Source organism: Carassius auratus, unplaced genomic scaffold, assembly GCF_003368295.1.
Source record: "Carassius auratus strain Wakin unplaced genomic scaffold, ASM336829v1 scaf_tig00025095, whole genome shotgun sequence".
NCBI classification, from domain to species: domain Eukaryota; kingdom Metazoa; phylum Chordata; class Actinopteri; order Cypriniformes; family Cyprinidae; genus Carassius; species Carassius auratus.
Window position 1 is genome coordinate 1 of NW_020525397.1, and position 18,488 is coordinate 18,488.

The window sequence follows — 18,488 nt, forward strand, 5'->3', positions numbered from 1 at the left end:
TTCAACAGCTACTTATGTGATTGCAAATGACTATTGTATGAATTTCACACACGCAGACTATTGCACAACATAAAATCAGATGAACATTTGCATATAAAGTAGTGAGTGTGTAATGCTCTCAAACAAAAATGAATAGCCGCTAATGAAGTCAGAACTGTCATCACAATGGAATTAATAGCTGGACTGTAAGTTACAAGAGAACCAGCATGGCTATAAATTCTCTTTCTCTTCCAAAAGCGCCAACAGCGCCAAGAACCGAATGCGTCTTTTAACAAATGTAAAACTTTAATGGTTGATTAATTAGATCTGTAACAAACGTGCAGATGTGTGTCATTAAAAAACATTCATCATAAACGATGACTTAAGATCCAAGTCATCATCTGTAGCATCTATTTATTTATTATTATTATCAAAGCATGAGGTAGAAAACCGTGGAGAAACAAGTTATAAATTGGGAATGCACTGATATTTAAAAAAAAAAAACAATGTCCAAACAATAAGGTCATTATTATTTTTAGGTTATTTTATATGCTAAAGATCACAGTTGGTGTTACTGAGCTGTTAAATGTAACCATAATTTAATAACACCATTTACATGTAATCGTCATAAAGTTCTCAGATTCATCTTGGTTTAAGAGTTATATAATTATTATTTTTTAAATAACATACTTTTTTATTGTTATTGTTAGTAATGTGAATTTGGTTAATTGCATTTAAGTGAGTGTGAGATGATGACAAAAGTAATCTAAACATAAGAAACATGAAAAAATGCAGTAATAAACATTAAAAGCTACTTAATCTATACTACTACAGTATATGACTCTAAAATAAGAGACATTAGAAAAATATTGTAGGTTATTATTTGTGTGTATCGTTAAACCAGTCACATTCCTGACTGAATGTTCTGTATGTTGTTTTTATCCAGACTTTGATGCAAAGGTCAAGATACCTCTTTATTAATGAAGTAAAGCCGTTACCAAAACAAAAAAACGCACAAACACATCCATATGTGATCTATCTAATGACCACACATCCATTCACATTATTAACAGCAAACTAGAATTAAGCTGAAATGGTTTGTTAATGAGTTAAGTATGAAATTACATGTTTATAAGAAAGGAAAATACAAAAGAGTCCTTTATGTTCTAATCAGTGTTCCTGTGTTCCCTCCAGGTGTTTGGGTTGATGATGAAGGTGTTTATGTTTGTGAGGCCAAAAACCAGTTTGGATCCATCAAGGCTCATGCCAGAGTCACTGTTACTGGCTTGGGTATGAACATATATTGTTCTCCTTAACAAATCTGACAAATATTATCACCATAAACTGTCATAATAATTATCTGTCCTGTTTGCAGAAGCCCCATTATTAGTTCAAGGTGCACCAGCTGTCGCAGTGATGACCGGTCAGCCTCTGAACCTTCCTGTATGTTGTTAGATTGGCATTCCTCTTCCTGACAGAGTCTGGACGCACAATGGAAAACAAGTGAGTGACGAGGGAGACGCTTACTAGGTGTGAAATTGAAATCCAGGGATAATAGACATTGTTTACACTTATTCTTTTATTGTGATCACTCTGTGTCTAGGTGCGTGTTGGTGGAAGAGTCTTTCTAAGGAGTGACGGCAGTCTGCATGTAGATAGAGCTGGAGCAGGGGATGCTGGGATATATGTTTGCACTGCCATCAATGTAGCAGGATCAGCCAATATAACCGTCACAGTGGAAGTTCATGGTTAGTAGGCAGGGCCTGTTATCATAGAGTATAATTGATTTACATATTTTTCATGGCTAGATTTATCACCATGATGATAGCAAGAGTGTTATGAGGAGATGATGGAAGAAAGTTTTTTTTAGACACCCAAATTAAAAGAACAAGTACAACTGGTTTCAAACAATCCCTCATCATTTATGGTTTAACTGCCTAACAGTTAGAAACTTAAATGAATATGATTTTTAAAATCTTTATTTTATGTTTCATAAAAGGGAACCGTTAATGGCAACGGGTAAAATTATAATCTTATTACATAAGTCAGAAAAGAGTTTCCAGCTACAATCTACAATCAAGTCATGACTGCATATATGAAAAATACATTATTAAATAAAATACAGTTAATTATTAATTATATTAAAATGATAATAAAGATGTTAATCAGACACACATTGATATAGAAAGAAACAAACAAACAAACAAAGAGAAAGAAAGAGAAAGAAAGAAAATAAAAATGATAAATTAATAAAAATACAAATGAAGGCTTAACCAACTTATGATCAGCAAAATTAATCTCATATCTATCTACATATCATGATAAATTTACTTTTAAAAAATACAAATGTTTTCAGAGATTTTCTTTATTCAGAGAAAAAAAGGTATTTTTTTATAAAAATCTAATGAAAAAGGGAAATTATTGAGATTTATGCTTAAAATAAATTTTCTGTATTCTCTGAAAACATATGATTTGTTACATCAAACCCGTATCTCATCTTAAGATTATTTTTATTATTAGTGGAAATATGTACAAAGAAAATCTATTTGAAGTACATCCAGCATTACAGTAATCCATCTGGTCCTTAATGAAGTTAAAATAGACGCTAATATGAGAGTTTCATATTTAGAAGCGCTAAGCTGGAATCCTTGTGAAGTATCTTTGGCGTGAAGTTCTAATTGTGAACCGCTGGTTGTTAAGGCCTCGTGAACAGCTGCTATTCTGACCTACTTTTCCAGCCCCTCCTGATATCAAGGCTGGTCCTCTGCACTACACAGCCAACGAGGGCACACCCATCTCCTTGTCCTGTGAAGCAAGTGGGGTCCCCAAACCCACCATTGTCTGGTCCAAGGTACATCACTCTTACTGTGGTCTTTATTCAGTAATGTTGCTTCTGGCTGTGCTACCATCCCAGCAGTGACAAATAGTGACAGATCGCACCTTGTTATACACTTAGCTGGAATAATTTAGCATAATGGAGGCAGGAGAAGTGCTGATGCAGCATGTTCATTGTTGATGCATGGCTTTCCCCAATCGCCTTTCAAATGAATGCATGCTCCCGTCCGCCTGCCCCTGTTATGGGAGGTTAAGTTTTCCACCGCTGTTTCACAAAACGATAGATTGGGGGTGTATTGTCCGCAGTATTCACTCGAGGCATGTAAATTGCTATTCTGGTCACATGAAAGAAGGTCTGCTAAAGTCATCTTGTTTCAGAGCAAAAAGGGGCTGGGGGATATGCATGAGGAATGCCTGATTCCTGGTAACCTGAGAAGCTGCTTCAGAGGTTTCGGACAGGATGTGCATTCCAATGGTGCATTCAAGTCGCGTCGGAAAAATTGTATATACAAGTTGAATGCACATGAACGTCGCCACAAAGCCCTAATTGCGATTGGGAAACTCTAAATTTTCTTTTAGCCCTGAGAAAACATGAAAACATGTCAAACCCAATAGGTGCATCATCTGTTTTAATAGTAAATTCATGAATATATATTTGTTATTTAGAGTAAAATAGAATTGTGTACTTGAGTATTGTACAATTACTGTAGAATATCCACCTTATTTTTTTGAGAGCAGGTGCAGCCATTTGTAACTTTAATGTGCAAAGCTACCAGGTTCATTCACTTCCTATGGAAGCTTTTAAATTAAAAATGGGATAATTGCAACTTTTTTCTTACAGTTCTGAATTTATTCTTACTCTTTTGAGAGAAAAAAAAGTCAAGATTGCAAGATGTTACCTCACAATTACATTATAACCAGGTTATAACTGGCAATTCTGAGAAGAAAGCCAGAATAGTGAGTAAATTTGAAATTGCAAGAAAAAATGTCTAAATTGTGAGCTAAAAAGCTAGAACTATAACTTTTTTTTTTTTTCATACTGAAATCTATGGAAGCTTGTTTCTGCCACAAGATGAGAAATAAAGAAAAATTGCAATTACCTTTTTTATTTTGTGGTAGAAATTAGAAAAAGGTTGCTTACTTCTGTGATGCAAAATAAGATGTAATGTTTACATTTGCAAAACACCCAGTGCACATTCTTTATTCATCATTTTGCAGATGTAGAGTGAAAAATCTGAAAAATCTAGAAAATGTGTATTACCATCCTGTTCTAACCGAAGTGATTTGAGCTTCCTAGCTTCACAGCTCAAACTTTCCCAAGAGGACTTAAAGGCACTTCTTCTCTCCCCAGGGTCGAGATCCCTCAAACAGGCCTGTGTCTGCACCTCTTAAGGCAGCTGATGGAGGTCTGTACATCCCCAGTCCCACAGCGGAGGATGCAGGGGTTTATGTGTGCACCGCCACCAGTGCTGTGGGCTACACCAGCAGAGAGATGCATCTGAGTGTTAACAGTGAGGGAGATATAGATGGATGATTTAATAAAACAATTAAGTGTAGAAGTGTTTTCTGAGTCTCTCATTTCAATAGGCAAACCAAGAATTGTTGGTGCTGACGGGTCACAAGCAGTGGTTAAAATGGCAGCTGAGGTTGGATCAGAGGTCATCCTACCATGTGAAGTTCATGGAAGTCCTACACCTCTGGTGACTTGGAGCAGAAATGGGCAACCGATACCTCCTGTCACAGCCTGGTAGGAAAATATTAATCGTCTTGTGTTGTACTCGCATGCACCATATAGATTATATAAATTCACAAAGACACCTAACCTAACTATCGTTCATACACTAGTATAACTACATGTTTCTTAAGCAACAAATCAGCATATTAGAATGGTTTCTGAAGGATCACGTGACACTGAAGACTGGAGTAATGGCTTCTTAAAATACAGCTTTGACTAACTAAGCCCACCTGTCAAATTTGACCCATATTAAGGACTGTAAAAAATGCCCCATATAAGAAAGAAAAAATCATACTGGTTTGGAAGGACATGAGGTGCAAATGACAGAATTTGACTGAAATTGTTTGTAAAGAATCTTGAGGTACACAATTTGTGTGAAAGGACATGTTAACCAATTCTGGCACATACTTTTGGTAAAAGGTTTTCCCAGTTTTCTGTTTATTTTTATATTTTTTCAGCATAACTTGCCAAACAGCCTAAGGTCAAAGACCAAATGTGCTCATACTCTTGACAGTGTCACAAACCATGAAGCCGAAAATGATGTGGTATTTAAGTTTTTGCTTTTAGAACAGTTCTTTTTTCGTACATAATAAATGGCAAAAATATGTCCTTATGAGTGATGAGGTTTTCTCGCTGTGAAGGAATGGGCCCTCGTGAGGTGATGTAACCATCTATCAAAGGCTTCAGCTGTGTCAAAATTTACCCCAGCTGACTTCTCTTGCCTCATTCTAACTCCCCTGGACAAGAACTAGAGCCAGCTCAGTTTCAGCAAGAGCCACCGGTGCTCTGTTATAAAGGAGACACATTAGATTTCATCCTGATGGACTGATGCTTTGCATTTATTTGGCATAAGTGAAAGCATCATCTGCAGGCATCTTTTTTCTCGATAATTTCATGTTTTGAGAGTGTTGGATATAGCTGTGTGTTTTCAATTGTGGTGATCTATCATAAGCCAGATTGTAAACTACCCAGGAGTACAATGATGTCACATAGTAAAAGTAACTGGAGATGAGACTCTCTTATGCTGGCTAAAGTTGACATTTTTGCCATCTTTAAAAAAAAAAAAAAAATCCTGGTTTAATATCGGTTTAGCTCAATCGATATAATTTGGGTTACAAAAAACTGGGTTACATGAGTCACTCGTAATGGAATTGAATGACGCCAGTCTGTAAACATTACTCAGTACAATTCTCAGTGTTTCAATATTACAGCCACAAGACAAACAATATTAATGTTAACATGATTTTAGTGAGAAAAAAAAACATAAGACTACTAAGCTTTTCTATGTGAAGCTATATCCAATTTTACAACTTTATTACCTTGACAACATAATATAAGCCCTAAAACAACTATTTAAAAAAAAAATGATGATTTAAACAGATTTACAGCTCAAAGAATACACAAGTTTTAATAGGTGCTTTTATAAAATAAGTTTCACATTACTGCTTTTAAGTTCATTCACTTCATTTTAAGCCCCATTTTGGAGTATTTTTTAAAAGAAAACAAAAAATCATACCATAAACCTGTAAAAGCATGTTTTGCAGAAAAGTTTCCCAGGCATTATGGTCATGTGGACTTGCATACAGAAATGCAAGGTGTAAAATCACATGAGGTTCAATGGAAAACAGATGTGAAGTTCATTACATCAAGGTTGATGTATTTGCTCAGTAAACAGATGATGGGACTGGGGCTGGAGGTGCTAGGATCAGAAAGAGAAGCGTGCTGGGTTTTTTTTATGTAGGTGCTTGAGCATGTACTGTAGATGGCATTAGTTAGAGAGGGATGCAGCAGATAGATATTGCAAGGGTTTATGGATAACAGCTTTAGGATTAGGTAATGTGGTCTGTCTGTAAAAACGGAATTATTGGAATGTTGAGACACTCTAGTCCTACTAAAGCAAGGAATGAGACGTGTGTGTGTGTGTGTGTGTGTGTTTTGAGTGATAGTCACAAAGGAAGAAGTGTAGCCTGCATAATGTTTGAGTCTCCAGGAGCTTCCTGTCTCATAAAACAGCATGTCGATGTCTCAGTCTGTCTGACGCGAATAACACTCCACTCCAGAGACATCTGCCACACAGGAAAGAAGATTGTGAGTGGAAAGTGTGTTTAATCTAGAATCAGGTGGCTGGAGGGATGTTGGGGGCACCAGTGCTTGCTTTAACCTTTGTGAGTCTGAAGCTTTATCTCACTGTGAACTGCTTTTTTAGCCTCATTCTCTTTCTCTTTCTGGCCCATTCCAGCACTCTTGATTACACTAATAACCCACAGTTCAATTTTGCCAGCTTGCACAAGTGTTGTTTCAAGCTGGTTCAAACTGCCCCAACAGGATCAACACACTGATCCAACTAGAATTTGTTGTTTGTTGGAATTTGTTTGGTGAATTTGAACCTATACCTAAAAGTGTACAATTAATCAATACAGAACACAGGTATTCAACAAATCCAATCTCTAAATTAAGGTGGCAGTATGTTATATGGCAGAGAAATGTAAAAATTATTGCGCATTTCATGAATGTTTACTGTAATTTTTTTAAAGTTGTCAGCCTTAAAGGGTTAGTTCACCCATAAATTAAAATTTTGAAAATAACTCTGAATGGATTCGTCTGAAAGAAGAAAGTCATATACTGTACACATAGGATTATTTCAGGGTGAGTAATTTATGGCTTAATATTCAGTTTTGGGTGAGCTAACCCTTAAATTTTAAATGTTCAAGCTGGGAACAATAATGCTATGTAAAAAAAAAAAAAGAAAAGAAAAAAAAAAAGGCCAAAAGCACCAGTGACTTGAAACTGATGCTGTTTCAGAAATATTCATTGTACATTTTCAAGTTTCAAGAAAACACACGCACGTGCACACACACACACACACACACACAGACACAAGGAATTAAAGAAATGGTCAGTTCCAAATTGATGCTTTTTCAGAAATATTCACTGTAAACTTTCAAGTTGGTATCCATAATACTTTAAAACAAACAAAGAAATACTAACTCTGAAACTGATGCTCTTTCAGAAATATGCACTGTACATTTTCAAGTTAGCAGCCATTTACAGACATAATTCCTTGAAAAAAGTCAAAATATTCTCTTGAAGAGTGCATTTTAGCCTAGCATAGAATCAGAAATTATTTAAAAGAAAAATCCAAAAAGTTTTTATCATAAATAAAATGCTTCATTATAACAGTTCACGTTCACATTTTTGCTGTTCAGATATGACTTATAGAACAAAACTTTTAGAATTCTGTTAATTCATTAGAAATTGTGTGCAATCTGTGTAAAGTCAGTGTTGGGTATGAATCTTGGCCGCGACTCACTATTTAGTGATCTCAGCATTAGTCCACATGTGCAAGACTTGTGAGAAAAAAGTGGGAGGTGGAGTACTTTGTCCCAAAGGGGGTTTGTTGAATATAGAAGCTTGTAGCTTCCTTTCAGATTTATTAGTTGTATTTGTATTTGGGTTGCCATAATAAAGTTGCTAAGCAAATGTTCAAAAGATTATGATCCAAATGAAACCAAGCTGATTTTCTCAATTGGTTTCAATTGCAAAAGTTAGGAACCAGCTTGTATGCATATACACAAGACCACACATTCATACTGTATACACCACACATACTCTTTAGCAGACACTATATAACATGCTTCTTTCAGACTTCAGCATCTGACCTTTGACCTCTTCTTACGCAGGTTCACCATTCTGCCGTCTGGTTCTCTGAAGATTAGTGATGTCAGGCTGATAGACAGTAAATTCTACACCTGTTCTGCCGCTAACCCAGCTGGCAACGTCTCACTCACCTACAATTTGCAAGTACAAGGTACAATCCAATAACTTCAGGATTTATCTGTGGAAAAACTCTTAAAATACATGAAATAGAATACAGATTTTAGGAGTGTTCATAGTTCATACAGTTATCCATCCTTTCTATGACAACTTCTCTTTTGAGGTTTGACAATGGAATTTGATCTTATAACAAAAAAACAAAAAGTGCTGTGGTAGAACTATGATACAGTGATAGTATCAGATAGTATTGCCATCATTATTTTACATGATTGATTACTGTAAGAAATGTTTTTTTGAGTAGCAAATCAGTATATTCAAATGATTTCTTAAGTGACACTGAAGGCAATTCTGCTTTGCCATCAAAGAATAAATTACATTTTTAAATATTTTAAAATAGAAAACTGTTATTAAACAGTTCATATTTGACCATTTTGCTGTATTTTTATCAAGTAAATACAGTCTTGGTGAATATGAGATCTTTCAAAAGCATTAAAAATCTTAAAAACTGAACTCAAACTTTTGGATGCTAGTGCATAAAAATGATAGTGTGGTCTTTGTAGTCATTTACATTCTTAAAATTCTATAATTCAATTTCATGTGCCAAATGAACTACCAGACAACACAGAAACCAGACTTTTCTGTACCGGATTTATCCTAACAGCTAAACCAAGGATCCAGCCAGCACCTCCATCTCTCAAGGCTCTGATTGGCCAGACGGTGGTGTTGCCATGTGTGGTCCAAGGAGAGCCAAGCCCTCAGATCAGCTGGCTTCATAAAGGACTTCTTGTGGGCAGTGATAGGATGCTGAAGATCCAGGCGGTCCAGCACTCGGACAGCGGCACCTATAGTTGTGTAGCCAAGAATAGTGCTGGAGAAGATACCATCGAGATTGTTCTGAACATTTTAGGTATGTCTGTTGAGCAAAACTGCAAGTATTACATTGTTCAACTGTAAACATTTGTCATCACATGAAAACTCTTTGGTAACCAAATCATTTAAGGCAGGCAATATATCATGATCCCCAGCCAATCTGAATGATGACTAAACATGACTTATATGAGTTTGTAAACCAATGGATATGGTCTCAAATCACTTATCCCTGTGTTCCTGTGCTCACACTCTGACCCTTGAGTTGAGCTTTGGCTTTGGGCTTTTTATGTTAACCTTGTACTTGATGTTAGTACTTTGTAATGTAACTACTTCTTCAAATGGCTTGACTCTAGTATAATTACTTTGTGGTTACAGAGGGCCCCTATTTTAAGACAAACGGAGAGACCATTATTGAGACTGTGGCTAACAGCAGAGTGCTCATCCCTTGCCCTGCAAGAGGTAGGTAAACTAGCTTAGCTTGTCACTTGTCACTATTACTGTATTTGTGGTGTATTTTCTTCTCTACTTCCATGGGTTAATTAATGCTTGGTTTAATCCCATTTGCAAGATAAACAAATGTTTTAAAAGACTAAATCTAATTTAAACATGAGGTGTTAGTGTGTTGGTGGTTTAAACTAGTTCAACAACCAAAACATCTTTTGTTAACCAACTTTGCTAGCTTTTTAAAAAAAAACGTTTTGCTATTAAACAGTGTGACTGTGCCCATTCAGCAAGACCAGCATGGAGCCAGCGTAAACTGGCCCCAAAACGACAGGGACATCTATATTGGTCTAAGTTGATATTTTTTAGCCAAATTACATTTTAAACAAGTTGTTTAACTGTCTCTCCATTTCCAGAAATATTCAACATATATTTATGTAAAGTCAGATTTTATTTCTGTAATTTTTGGCTGAGCTGTAGAATGTACTGTATCATATAATACATGCAAAATATTTCTGAAATTTAAGTGAGTTTATCGATAACAAGCTATTCGTAGGCTCTCTCTGTCTAATTTTCTATATGGATGGGTTAAACATTTATTGTAAATAGAAATTCAAATAAATGCATCCCTGCTGAATATAAGCATTTAATAGGTGACATATGAAAAACTTGTTCCATGTTTAAGTGCTATAATCAGGTACATGCATGTACCAAAACCCTATATCAGAAGTTTAAATTAATATGGTTTATGGGAATGCAATAGACATGGTCATCGAAACCAAACCGATGTTTTTTAGCAGTGTATCTGAAGCTGTGTTCACACCATGTCGTAATCACCATAATACCAAGATGACAACATGTGACACTCTACTTGGAGCTTAATTATTTGTTTCTATGGCAACACTATCAACGCCAAAGCCCTCACATGCTGCAGAACTTGGATTTATGACTTATGAGCTCGGAATGTTCTGAGAGTTATGGCTTAGACCAGTACAGCTATTACTTAGGCGCTAACTCAGAGTCCGAGGACATGAGTAAAATGTCATGTGTTGTCATCTCGGAATTACAGTTTTGACTTGGCGTGAACGAAGCATGAGATAGGAGCTGTAAAGTCAAAGCCCTATTCTGGAAAAGGGGGCGGGGAGCAGCAGCTCATTTACATTTAAAGAGACATGCATGAAACAGCATGTTTCCACTTCCACTCAAAATAGGTATTTTCAAAATAATATAATAAATGATCTGTGGGGTATTTTGAGCTGAAACTTTACAGACATTCTGGGCACACCTGAGACTTATATTACATCATGTAAAAGGGGTCATAATAGGTCTCCTTTAAAACTTACTGACCTCAATCTTTTGACAGGTGGTGTTTCTAAATAATTTTAGCAATTAATAAAAATATAATGTTGAAAGTAAAGGCATATACACTTACATAATATAATAAATAGAGAGTGATGTGATAAAAGCTGTACTGAAAGATGTCTTTGGTAGTTTTTTTTTTTTTTTCTCTCTCACCATATGGTCTCTTTTCTCACCGTCGCCTCATTTTGGCTGCTGGCAACATCTTAATTCGGGAACACTTTGTGCAGGTTTAACAGCTCGTTTCACATAAACAGACCTGGAAAGGAAGTTCTATGCCTTCACTTGTTAGAAGTGAGAGGTGTTTAGTGTGAATCTGTGTCTGTTTATGAAACACACTACACTGATACATACCCAGCTCTTCCCGTGCACACTGTAAGCTAATAGGTGTTGTTTTGATGGAAACCTGCCATGGCAACCCTGCGTGTCGCGGATATGACATGATGTGTGTGTGTATGTGTGTGCGTGCGCAGCAGCTGGAACACTACTCTTCTCCTCTGTCTCTGAGGGCCACATCTGCTTTCCTGCATGCGATGGCCCACTGGGAGAGGAATCCTAATTAGGGGCTGTTGCAGGCGGAGAGGAGGAGGTCTAAGAGCGAGATTACAGGGAAAGAAATGGTTTGATGGGTCATTTTAACAGGCGGTTATCAGTCTGTCTTGAATCAAAGCAAAGATGGTCGAGTCATCCTTACTATTAAGTGCAAATTGTGCTGAATTGCTAGTTGTTTTCTTCTGTTTGTGTAGTATCTCTAATGTTGTTATGGCGACTGAGAATTCAGACATCTGTGTAGCACTTAATAAGAGGTACTTAATACAGATATGACAGTGAATAAGTGTAAGCGGCTGTGCTGTCGTGCATGTTTGGTGGCAGATGACGGTAATCATTAGGCTCCAGCGAAAGTTGTTGTCTATTAAAATAAAGTGACATGCCTAATAATCCCACTTCATAGGAAATGAGCTAACTCAAACACAACCTTTACAGCTGATTTAGAGGTTTTGTGTTATGATTTCACTCTACACTAAAAGTTTGGGGTCGGCAAGCCACGTTCACTAAGGCTGTAAAAGGATACAGCGATATTGTAAAATAGGATTAAAATAACTGTTCCTGTTTTATATGTATTGTTGACTTGCAGCTCGATATATATATATATATATATATATATATATATATATATATATATATATATATATATACTAAATTCTATGTTTATTTAATTTTATTATTTTAGTATTTTTATTAAGATTATATTAATATAACCAAACTCAAATCATCTTAAGACCGGCTGAGAACAACTGCATAATTTTAGTTTTTTTGCAAACAATCATAATTTTGTTGGTGTTAATGCCGCGTACTGTACATTTAAAAATGTTAACTTCTACATAGAACACACACTGCTTTCTTATTGCAGAATTCCTCAATCCTACAGGTGTGTTAGATAAAGAAGACGTGCCAAAAGGAGTAGGAGTGAGGAAGTCTGTCCTTTTCAGATAGATCCATTTAATCTGGCTTGCACTAAAGACATGACCCCACCCAAGGAACACACACAAGACTCTTTTTATAGCGTGCATCATCTGAAGTATTGTTCAAGGGATTTTTGACAAATAAACTGCTCCTAATGTTATCCTGTAATGTAAACGGGACCAGCTGCACACCATTCTTTAAGTAACAAAAACAATCAATCCAAACATTATGACTGTAGACATCTGCTCTGGGAGTTCTTTTCCCTCCAATTCTGATTGGCCTGTTAAAAAAAGTGGCTGACTTATTGTATACAGCGGCCCCCTAAAAGTATTTGGACACTTAAGATGCACTTAAAAATGTATGAATATCTTTGAATTCCGTAATAAATTATTACACCAAGTGACATTTATTTTAAAGCTAGCACAAACACACATTTGAAATAAAATGCTTTACTAAAAAGTTTGTAAGAAAGTGAAGACAACCAGCATTTATATACTTTGTAGTTAAAAAAATTAGTGGATAGTTAATGTGTCAAACTTCAACTGTGGGTACTCTAATAAGACACCTGGGCGAATTTGGCCTCATTTGGTTGCAAGTCATTGCAAGCAAAGTTACTTCTGAGAAAAGTTCCTACATAATTCATTTGCAGATGACACCTGGTTTGATATGTTCTGTCACACTCTATTTCTGTGAAACATAACAGAAGATATTTCGAGGAATGTTTCAGTTGCTTTTTGTCAGTTCAGGTTCCTTAGAAAAAGGTGCATTTACCAACATTTTTGCAAAGAATCCATAAACATGCCTGTACATAAAATCTACTGCAGTTTCCAGCTAAAATAAACACTAGTGGCAGTAAACATCTTTTCTGATGTAGTAAACTTGCTTGTTAGCTCACCTGGTATAGTTGTACCTGATGTGAAGGTCCTATGAAACACACGTCAGGATAAAAGATTTAAAAACTTGTAGAGCTAACTTAAAACATCATGGTTGCTTCAGCCAATGGGTTTTTATCTCACAATTGGTTTGGTTATACGGATTGGTTAGGTTCAGTGTGGGGGGTTGTGTAGGTGGTGCAGTTTTTTCAAATGTGATAGAGCAATAATCTTTTAGTGCTACTGACTGGGTGTTTCATTTCCCAACTGCAGCAATATGTACAACAAATGCTAAAATGTTTATAGATTCACATTCATCTGTATCGGTTAAATCTGAACACTCTTTTAGCACTCTTTTCAGCACGCTTTCCAGTGGGCCAGGGTTGAAATGGGGTTCAAAACAACAAGGGACACTTTCAATGTATGAATAGAAAAACTGATAAATTCTTCAAAATGTCTTTTATGTTTCGCAGAAGAAAAAAGTCACACACTTTTGAAACTCCACAGGGGTTAGGGGTTGGGGGGGGGGGGTCATCTGTTTTATAAATTTGATCAGATAAAAATGATTGTTTCTCTTCACAAGACTTGGATTAAACCGTGTGATTCATACAGATTCTTTTTATGATGCCCTTATGATCATTTTAGATCTTCCACATTTTGGTTACCTGGAATTTCGGTGGAAGAAAACCTCAGAAACCTCTGAGGTTTCATTAAAAATGTCTTATTTGTTCTATGTTTTGAAGATTAACCAAAGTTTGACGGGTGAGACCATGACAACAGATTTTCTTTTTTGGATGAACTATTCTTAATAGTTCTGAATGTCCAAATGTGTCCAAATACTTCTTTTGGGCCTCTTTTCTTGTATTTTTTAAACCCTTATTAAAGTATATTCCTTCCATCACTATAGACTCTGCATGTCACAGGAGAGTTTCATCTAAAGTGCTCTGGGTGAAACCAAACACAAATAACTTCTCAGTATCTATCATTCCTGCCCAGATGGCCTTTGAGGAGGTTTAAGAGGTGACTGTAAAACAAGTTCAAGGTTACCCCCTGCCCCGTCACTTAAAGCTAACCTAGTAAAGTTCATCACACATCTGTTAAAGGGGTCTTGGAGGCTGATATAGGACCTCATTGGTGTGTTTGAACTACTCCCCTTACTGCTGACCTGAAGTCTCTTGACTTTTGTCTTTGAGCTATAAATCTGCTGTTCTTACGCTTGATCCGTTCTCTTCTGATATACTGTGTCTGGCATCTTCACTCGGTGTGTTTCACCTTGAAGCACTGTTTGACAGGACATCGACTGATCCACTTCTGAGGATAGAAATTTACTGGCATCTCTTTGTTTCTGCACTATGTTGCCTCGCTTTCAGGTGGATGGATATCTGGTTTTGTTTTTAAGCTCTGGCGAGCCGCGTGTTCATTGTGCAGAGGGTATTGTGATTATGTCTTTTTCTGATCGATGTCTTCTTTCACACATACTGTTCTTCATCCCCTGGCTAGGATCTCCTGCTCCTTGGGTGCGATGGTTCAAAAATGGCCTGGAGATCTATATGGAGCGATCGGAGCACGGTGTGTCTTTGGCTGAGAATGGCTCGCTGGTGATTGGCTCCGCTTCGGCCAGTCACAGTGGAGATTTTAAGTGTGTGGCCACTAATGAAGCAGGATCAGTGGAGAGGAAGACCAGGCTAAAGGTCAATGGTGAGACTTTTGCACCATTTCCACATGGCTAATAGCTTTACGATACATTTGAAATTAAATTCTATTTGGTCTAACATTTAAAATGTTATAATCACTGAATTTTGGATTACAATTTATGAAACAATAATGTGTTAAATGTGTGCAAGATTTCCAAATTTGTATTGGTGACTCTTAATTACCCTGTATAGTTCACATAGAGGTTAATAGGAATGGGTTTCTGGTTTGTGTTGTTTTAGAGTAGGCACTTACAGTACATTTTCATTGCTTGATTACATGCCTAATTAAATACAATCAAATTACTGTCAAGGATTAGTGCTGGATTGAATTATGCTGAATGATTTCTTTTTCTCACAAATCTAGTTCCACCAGAGATCCAAGAAGATGGGCAGCCTTTGAATCTGACGGTCACACTGAAGCAGCCCCTCACACTGGGATGTGATGCTTTCGGTATCCCACCCCCGACCATTACCTGGTCTAAAGACAACAGGCCTGTAGGTTAAGATCTCCTCATGTTATATGATAAATAATGTATAGTCACGCTATCATTATCGAAAAATAAAACCCAACAGGGTTATCAGGGCCCCCATCATAAAATTGATCCATTATCCAGATTATTACACAGCTGCTTGTCATCTATATATATATAATTATTATTATGTTATATATTTTTTTATTATATTCCATGTTTTTAAAACATGGAATATTAATTTTGATAGTGATGTGAAAGACACAAATCTAGTATGATGTATTAAAATGGTCAAATATATATTTTAATTGTCATTGTACAAAAATATTTGCAGAATGCCAAATAATCCAGAGAGCCATGTATTATTATTAAAATAAACAAATTTTATTTTATTTTATTTTGACTCTCGTCCAGTATAATGGTAACATAGTGTCACCTAGTGGCCATGAAATTCCACACAAATCTTGGCTGCTACTCTTGGAAATCAATTACCCGCTTTGTGCTTCTAGGTATTGGAGACTCCAGGGGTGTATCTGCAGAATGGAAAAAGACTTTTAAAGATTTACCGTGTTCAGCATGATCACGCTGGCCACTTTTCCTGCACTGCCCAGAACTCTGCTGGGGAAGCCAGGAGGGAGTATATTATTGAAGTACAAGGTGAAATATAGACACAAAAGCTGTGTCATTTAAAAAAACTAAAAATCTTGAGGTGTATGGAACAAAGGATAAATATTAGGCTTTGTTTTTATATTTAGCTTGTAACATCTGATACAAATTCCTTTAGTTTCTCATTTATATTTATATGTCCTGTGTGTACGTTTAGCTCCACCAGTAATTTCAGGTACCTCAGGAGTGCAGGAAATGACTGTCATGGCAGGGCAGGAAGTGGACATGCAGTGTAGAGTCAGTGGCCGCCCACTGCCTATAGTGGAATGGAGTCATGATGGAGAGTGAGTCAATGACACACACAATTACATGCTGCTGTCTTCCAGCTTTTGTGCTCATGTGAGCTCTTCACAACCTTCCTCAGAATTTTATCCCCTAATGGAGACCCTCATGTGGAGTTTCTGGAGAAGGGGCAGGTTTTGAGGATCAAGACTGTCAAGCCGAGGGATCGTGGCCTATATCAGTGTATGGCCAGTAACAATGCTGGGACTCAGACACGGCAGTTCAGGCTGAATGTACAAGGTACAGTGGAAATCACAAGGAATTCTAAATCCAGCTCCTAATACTATGGTGCCCGGAAGAGGACATGGTGGGTTCACTTAGTGTTGTGGTGGCCACGAAATAATAATTTGTGGGAACTTGATAATACTGTATGTTGTGGCCATGAGATATTAATTTGTAGGAACGTCATATTAACTTATGGGAACGTCATATTATGTTGTGGCCACGAGATCATTTTAATGTGGTAACGACAGACTTATATTGTGGCCTCGAGATGTTATGTTGACAAACCTGCATGACCATAGCAACCTGGGTTTATCAGAGATGTATTCACTATAATATTTTATTTTGAATTAAGAAAATATTATATTATTTATTATAGAAAATGTTTTATTATTAAATATTAAATTAACCATATGCCTTGGCTACAGGACTTTATTACGTGCCAGTGGCGGCATTAGCCCCATCAAAAACTTGCTTAGCCCCTAGATTCATTTGTAAATGAAAACACAACAGGCTCATTTATCATTTATCTGACAATCATGCCAATAAATTTTTGACATGATGTGATGGTAAATGAGCGTTGTGTTTTCATTTACAAACGATTTCATTTCATTTATTTCCTCGCCATGACAAAACTAAGTGAACCGACCATGTCTCTCACAGACACCATATATTACTGTTTCCTAAATTATGTAATATATTCTAAGTCATATGTGTTTGACATTAAAAAAGAAAAATAATTATAAATGTGATTCATATGGGAATCAGACTACACTGCTTGCGCTGTATTGTTTTGTTTCACTAATAATAACTGAATCAAAAGAATCATTTGTTCAAGAATCAAACTATACTGGTTGTGCTCTATGGTTTTGATTTACTAAATGAACAAAATTATTAGAGTCATTCATTCATGAGCCTGAACCACAAAACCAGTCATAAGTAACACAGGTATATTTGTAGCAATAGCCAAAAATACATTGTATCGTTCAAAATTATAATTTTTTCTTTTATGCAAAAAATCAGGTAAAGATCATACTCCATGAAGATATTTTGTTATTTTTCCACCGTAAATATATGCAAAATTTATTTTTGATAAGTAATATGTAATGCTAAGGCAATTTTCTCAATATTTTGTTTTTGAACCCTTGAATTCCAGATTTTCAAATAGTTATATCTGTCAAATATTGTCCTCCTAACCACACATCAATGAAAAGCTTATTTATTCAGCTTTCATATGATGTATAAATTTCAATTTAAAAAAATTGACCCTTATGGTTTTGTGGTCCAGGGTCAAATTTGGGAATCAAACTCTTCTAGTTACTGTATGTTTTTGATTCACTAAAAACTCATAAGAGTTATGCATTCAAGACACCGACTACATTGGTTCTGTATGTACGTATTTGATTTACTTAAAAGTGACATTTAGAATTTTGAACACCCAGGTTTTCTTCATCTTTACTTTCATCCAGTTCTTCTCCAATCTTTCTTCTCTGTCTTTCCACAGCTGCTCCCACGATTCGTGATGCTTATGAGAACTCAAAGGTGACTGTTGTTCTGGGCTTCCCTGCTGTCCTTCACTGTGAAGTTGAGGGGATCCCACTTCCCACTATCACCTGGCTAAAGGACAACCAGCCCATTGTGTCCAGCCCTCAGCTCACGTACACACAGGGTGGACAGTCTTTGCGTGTGGCTGCGGCCCGTGGTGAGGATGCAGGCGCTTACACCTGCCGAGCAACTAACCCAGCTGGAACAGCGCACAGACACCACACACTAAGAATTATGGGTAACTATGCAAGCTAAAGACATTTACATTGACAAAGACAAA

General features: G+C 36.5%; 1 protein-coding gene across 1 annotated transcript in view; it reads left to right on the forward strand.

Moving 5' to 3' along the window:
• Positions 1-1,173: 1,173 nt before the first annotated feature.
• The window catches only part of LOC113078284 (hemicentin-1-like), a gene marked incomplete at its 5' end in the record, with an annotated part of 50,676 nt that continues 33,361 nt past the window's right edge, over positions 1,174-18,488 (forward strand). The window contains 15 exon segments of the mRNA XM_026250610.1: positions 1,174-1,269; positions 1,355-1,482; positions 1,583-1,727; positions 2,718-2,830; positions 4,166-4,325; positions 4,402-4,561; positions 8,230-8,357; positions 8,985-9,230; positions 9,569-9,652; positions 14,830-15,027; positions 15,388-15,518; positions 16,003-16,150; positions 16,317-16,443; positions 16,524-16,681; positions 18,168-18,446. Coding sequence (XP_026106395.1) covers positions 1,174-1,269; positions 1,355-1,482; positions 1,583-1,727; positions 2,718-2,830; positions 4,166-4,325; positions 4,402-4,561; positions 8,230-8,357; positions 8,985-9,230; positions 9,569-9,652; positions 14,830-15,027; positions 15,388-15,518; positions 16,003-16,150; positions 16,317-16,443; positions 16,524-16,681; positions 18,168-18,446 — 2,301 coding nt within the window.